Source organism: Gastrolobium bilobum, unplaced genomic scaffold (assembly GCF_033153095.1).
Source record: "Gastrolobium bilobum isolate Gb01-03AN ecotype WA unplaced genomic scaffold, APGP_CSIRO_Gbil_v1 utg83947, whole genome shotgun sequence".
Lineage (NCBI taxonomy): Eukaryota > Viridiplantae > Streptophyta > Magnoliopsida > Fabales > Fabaceae > Gastrolobium > Gastrolobium bilobum.
Window position 1 is genome coordinate 9,232 of NW_026897501.1, and position 6,410 is coordinate 15,641.

General features: G+C 39.1%; 2 protein-coding genes across 2 annotated transcripts; both read left to right on the plus strand.

Annotated features, from left to right (window-relative positions):
- The first annotated feature begins 2,500 nt into the window (after positions 1 to 2,500).
- LOC133307454 (uncharacterized) lies at positions 2,501 to 3,424 on the plus strand. The gene has a single exon (XM_061507962.1). The coding sequence runs from the start codon at positions 2,501 to 2,503 to the stop codon at positions 3,422 to 3,424; it is 924 nt and encodes a 307-aa protein (XP_061363946.1).
- A 290-nt stretch (positions 3,425 to 3,714) lies between these two features.
- LOC133307455 (uncharacterized) lies at positions 3,715 to 4,404 on the plus strand. Its single transcript, XM_061507963.1, has one exon. It carries the CDS (start codon positions 3,715 to 3,717, stop codon positions 4,402 to 4,404), a length of 690 nt encoding a protein of 229 aa, XP_061363947.1.
- The last annotated feature ends 2,006 nt before the right edge of the window (positions 4,405 to 6,410 follow it).

A 6,410-nucleotide genomic window follows, 5' to 3' on the forward strand; every position in this document is an offset into this window, starting at 1 on the left:
ACAAAGGAACGTCCCCTATCAGAACTTATATTTTTTCACCATCAGCAAGCCACCCTAAATGTTCCACGATGCCCAAGTTGGGGGTGATGGTTGGACGTGTGCTCTTTGATAATGTGTGTAATAGTATGTTCATGCATTATTGACATGTCGATTGACATGCGTGTGGCATATTGTATGATATTGCAATTGTGATCTCTGGCCAGTAGATGTGTTGGTTTGGGCTTCTGCCTGTTTATGCTCCTTTGTGGAGTTTCGGCCGGGTTTTGTCGTAGAGTCGTCTCTGGGAGCGGCACTAGGAGATCAAAACGTGGGATTTTCGCTAAATAGGTCTCCTTGGGAGTTTCAGTTGGGTTTGCCATGAAGCCTTTGAACCATAGGAGAGGCGCCAAGAAGCGTCCCGGGAGAAGTTTGATGGGGACCTTGAACGGAATCCTTGCATGGATGTTCTTCGGTTGTGTCCAGTTGGTTATGTGATTTTGTATGTTATACTGTTCATATATGTATCATTTCATGCACATTGAGTGAGCCCTTGGGCAGAGTGACCCTCCAGTACCCTTAGTTTACTAAGATATATATGTATATCTCACCCCTCTTTGGGGCACCATTTCAGGTTCAGGTGAGCACATTGGAGCTTCGGGCAAGAGGCCTGATATGCCTCCAGCATAGATATGATTTTAAGCCAAAAAGATTAAGAATCTTGATTAAACTTGAATAAAAAGGGATTATAATTACTACTAAATTGATAAGTCCTAATCAAATATCTTGTCACTGATTTTCTTATATTTTAGTAGGAAAAAGAACAAGAAAGAAGCCTAATTGAGTGGCACACAGAATTACAAGATTTGATCACCACGCTACTAGCGCGGAGCTGGCGCTATCAGCGCCAGCATTACTTTTAAACACATAGCCACCACGATACTAGCGCGGCACTGGTGCTATCAGCGCCAACTATTTCTGCCAACCACGCTATCAGCGCGAATGTCACGCTAGTAGCGCGAAGCAACTGCCTCCAGAATGAACTCCCGCGCTATCAGCGCCAACCTGGCGCTAGTAGCACGGAAAGCACGTGACAATTTTGATTTTTATATCAGAAAGTATCCGGAGGAGATTGAAATCAATAGATATGATAAGGATTTCTAAACAAGGGCACAAAGTCTATAAAAAGAGACTAAGACCCCAGAGAAAAACATCTTTGGCTGGAGAGAATTGTGAGAATCAGAGAATTGAGAGAATTCTTGGAGACTCACGCTGGAGATCAGGAATACCAATGAGGTTGAAGACCGAAGACATTGATTCTTCTGCTTCATCTTCTTCTTCTTTTCTATTACGTTTATGAATACTTTTTATTATTTCGATATGTTAAAGTTAGATATGTCTGGCTAAGTTCTTTTTGTAGTTGGGATCACGGATTCAATGTGAATCCTTTTTAATTTTTAAATTTTTTTTATAATTAATTTAATTTAGTTAGTTTTATTCTACCTGTGTTAATTTTTCCACATCCTTTATAGAACTGATCACTCTATTATAGGGTTTTGAGGGTTAGAGCTCACAATAGACATATTGGGGTTTTAATCTGGACAAGGATAGAATAGCAATCCATGCATGACCTAGACATAGGCTCACATAGATTGCAGGCTTTTAATTCATTTGCTTAATGCTTAATTCAAGAGGATTTACTAGGACACTAGAATTCTAATTGGTTTTAATGGTTGTAAACACTAAGCCATTAGGATTCAACTATTTAATAGGAAACTAATGAATTGTCTGAGCTAATAAATTAGTTAGTTATAAAATACAATTTAGAAATATAAGGGAGGATTGGAGGTGAAGTGCATCGTGACTTCAGCTTCTTTTATGATTTTTAATCGCTCATATTTTCTTGAAGTTCTTGATATTCTTGAATGCTTTTGAATATTATTGTTTTTAAATTTATGTTTTTAAATTACGATCAACAAATATTTTCACAATCAAACTAACTTAATATTTGGTGCATTAATTCTCGAGGGAACAATATCTTACTTATCACTTTATTACTTGAAACGAATGGTATACTTGTCGATTCGCAATAAGTTTTTGGCGCCGTTTCCAGGGATTAATTACGCAAATATTAGTTTTAACTTTCGATCTTTGAGATTGAAATTTTTATTTTTATTTTTTTACTAATTTGATTTCTCTGTTTTATGCGAGGTAAAGTAGACCGAGAAACTTTACAATTTGATCTAGAAATCGAGAAGACTACAAAGAAGAATCAGAAATTAACCAAGCTACGGAAGCAAGAGGAATCCTCGAGTTCAGAGCCAAAATCAGAATTCGAGATGGCAGCTCCTATGAAGACCCCCATGATTTCGTGGATAGATTTCTAAGAATCTGTGACACTACCAAGCATCATGGGCTATTAGATGATGCAATTAGACTCCGGTTGTTCCCTTTTGCTGTAACCTGGAAAACTCTCAGATGGTTGGATCGACAAGCTCCCAAGTTCTTCGCTAAGCACTTTTCCATGGAGAAATACAACAAGTTGGTCAATGAAATTACCAACTTCACTCAACAGCCACGAGAGACTCCGTGTGCAGCTTGGATCAGATTCCAAGAACTGATCAGAAAATGCCTCCAGTATGATTTTCCAAACGGGAAGAAAGTCAGGGTCTTCTACAATGAGATGACACTAGATTCCAGAATGATTGTCAATGGTGCAGTTAGTGGAACCATAGGGAAGAAGACAACAACTCAAACTTTAGAGCTGATTGACTATATGGCAAAGAACGAGAATGCATCTATGGCAGTTCAACCGGTTCAACCAAGGAAAGGACTTCTGCAATTGGGAAATAATGATGCGGTGTTAGTTGAACAGAAGATTATATCTCAACAGCTCGCCAGTATGAATGCTAAGTTGGACAAGATGCAAATTTCTACAACTCAAGTTAATTCAGTTAACTTTGAGTATTGCAAAGGAGAGCATGAGACCAACGAGTGCCCCACACTTGTAGGATCAGATGCGTTCCAAGTTAATGGAGTCTGGTATGATCCAAGACCACCGCAGAACTTCCAGAGGAACCAGAACAATGCTCTAGGGAACAATTTCCAAAGGAGAGTTCAAAGGGGAGGTTTGGATTACAAATTCAACAATTACTTACAACCTCCTCCTATTCCACATAAGGAGTCGTCTGAATTGGAGAAAGCGATGTTGCAGCTTTCTAAAACCACCAATGACTATATCCAGACCACTGGCGCTTTCATGAATGAGACAAGAGCCTATCATAAGAATCAAGATGCTTCAATCCGGAACTTGGAGAATCAGATAGGCCAATTGTCTAGGCAGCTTGCTGAGCGAATTCAAGGACAATTTCCAAGTAACACCATAGTCAATCCGCGAGAAGACTGCAAGTCGATTTTTATAAGAAGCGGAATTGTGATTACTCCTTAAGAAAAGCCAAAGGTGGTTCAGAAAAAGAAAGCTAACAAACCAGTTATTGAACCAGAGCAAGAAAAAGAGGAGGAAACACTTGCAAAATAAGAGCCTGCGAAAAAAAACAAAGACGAGGCAAAGGAGAAAGCTAAGAGACTCCAAAGAAGTAATGGGATTTCTCTCGCTATGAGAAACCATAATATCCTATAAAGTCAAAGCAGCAAGCACAGAAACAACAATATGCCAGGTTTTTAGAAATGTTTAAAAAGTTGCAAATAAATATTTTTTTTGCTGAAGCTTTAGCTAACATGCCTAACTATGCTAAGTTTATGAAAGATCTTTTGTCTAGAAAGCATAAATTGCAGGAATTTGAAACAGTGGCTCTCACAGAGGAGTGCAGTGCCATAATTCAGAAGAAGTTTCCACCAAAGGTTCGAGATCCATGGAGTTTTAACATCTCGATTGCGATAGGCAACATTAATGTTGGTCGGGCATTGTGTGATCTTGGAGAAAACATCAACCTTATGCCACTTTCAGTGATGAAGACTCTGGGAATTTTTGAGCTGAAGCCTACTATGGTGTTTCTCCAACTTGCTGACAGAACATTGAGAAGACCAAACAGAGTAATAGAAGATGTACTTGTCAAGGTATATAAGTTCATCTTCCATGCAGACTTCGTAGTCCTTGAAATGGAAGAAAAAGGAGACATGCCTCTTTTGTTGGGTAGGTCGTTCCTTGCCACAACTAGAGCCATGATTGACATGGAGAAAGGAAAGCTGGAGCTGAGAATGGATGGCGAAAAAGTTACCATTAATGTGTTTGATGCTACGAAGCACGCTGAAGATAATAGAGACTGCTTCCGGGTGGACATTCTTGAAGAGCTGTTCCTGGAAAAGAAATATGATTGGACTCTTGAAGAAGAAGTAGAATTCTTTGACGAGAACCCTCCAAAGGAAAATGCTAAAATTCCAATGGAAGAGTTAAAGAATAAAGAGTGAGACATCACAGCTGAAGCACCAAAGGTGGAATTAAAAGAGCTTCCATCTACTCTTAAATACGTCTTCTTAGGAGATGCAGAGACGTATCCTATCATAATCAACAAAGAGTTATCTAATTATGAAGAAATCAAGTTGATGAAAGTACTCAAAGACCACCAAACAGCCATAGGGTGGTCTATCTCTGATCTAAAAGGAATCAATCCTTCCTTTTGCACTCACAAAATACTTATGGAGGATAACATCAAGCCTGTGAGGCAGCCTCAGACATGACTCAATCCTACCATGAAAGAGGTAGTTCGAAAGGAAGTGGTGAAACTCCTTGATGCCGGCATGATTTACCCAATCTCGGACACTGCATGGGTAAGTTCAGTTCAAACCGTGCCAAAGAAATTTGGAGTTACAACAATCAAGAACGAAAACAATGAACTGATTCCCACCAGAACTATAACTGGTGAAGGATGTGGATTACAGAAGACTAAATGATGCCACACAAAAGGATCACTTTCCTTTCCCCTTCATTGATCAGATGCTAGAAAGACTGTCTGGACATGCATACTACTACTTTTTAGATGGGTATTCCGTCTATAATCATATACTTGTTGCACCAAAGGATCAAGAGAAGACAACTTTCACTTTCCCCTTTGGAGTGGTCGCCTATAGAAGGATGCCATTCGGCCTCTGCAACGCACCTGCTACTTTTTAAAGGTGAATGTTTTCCATCTTTTCTGATATGATTGAAAAATCATTAGAGGTATTCATGGATGAATTTTCTATTTTTAGTTCTTGCTTTGATCCATGCTTAGTTAATCTATCTAAAGTATTGAAGCGTTGTCAAGAAACAAACTTGGTTTTAAACTGGGAAAAGTGTCATTTTATGGTAAAAGATGGAATAGTGCTAGGTCATAAAGTTTCTGAAAAAGGGATAAAAGTTGACAAAGCTAAACTATTATTAATTGAAAAACTTCTCCCCCATTCTAACGTTAATGGTGTTTGAAGCTTCATAGGCCATGCAGGTTTTTACAGAAGATTCATCAAAGATTTCTCCAAGATTGCCAAGCCTTTGAGTCAACTCTTGGTGAAAGACACTCAGTTTAACTTTGATGAAGAGTGTCTGAAGTCCTTTAATCTGTTGAAGGAAAAATTGACGACCGCTCCTGTCCTGATGGCGCCTGATTAGAACCTTCCATTTGAGCTCATGTGTGATGCGAGTGCATACGCAATAAGAGCAGTCTCGGTCAGCGTAAGGATAAATTGTTGTATGTTATTTCTTATGCTAGCAAATTGTTAAATGAGGCAGAAGTTAATTATGCCACAAATGAAAAAGAAATGCTAGCTGTAGTTTATGCATTAAATTGATTTAGACCTTATTTGATAGGATCTAAAAATATTATTTTTACCGACCATGTTGCATTGAAGTATCTAATGAGTAAACAGGATGCAAAGCCACGACTGCTTTGTTGGATGCTTCTGTTCGAGGAATTTGATCCGGAGATTCGAGACAAGAAAGGATTTGAGAACAAGGTAGCTGATCACTTGTCAGGTATTCAAGACAAAGAACTACAAGATGGACCTGAAATTGAGATCAAAGAATCCTTCCCTGATGAACAAGTGATGGCAGTTTGATTTGGACCATGGTTCGCAGAAATTGCAAATTGCAAAGCTGTAGGATCACTTCCTGAAGACCTCACATGACAACAGAAAAAGAAGTTCTTGCATGATGCAAGGAGGTATCACTGGGATAACCCATTCTTATATTTTCAATGTACTGACGGGATTATTTACAAGTGTGTAGCTGCATTCAAAATTTCAAAGATTCTTTGGCATTGCCATGCATCGGATTATGGAGGGCACTTTGGTGGAAATAGAACACCGCAGAAGGTCCTGCAAAGTGGGTTCTACTGGCCCACAATATTCAAAGACTCGAAGGAGTTTGTAGAGAAGTGCGACAGATGTCAGAGGACGGGAAACATCTCCCGAAGAGACGAGATGGCACTGAATTGTATTCT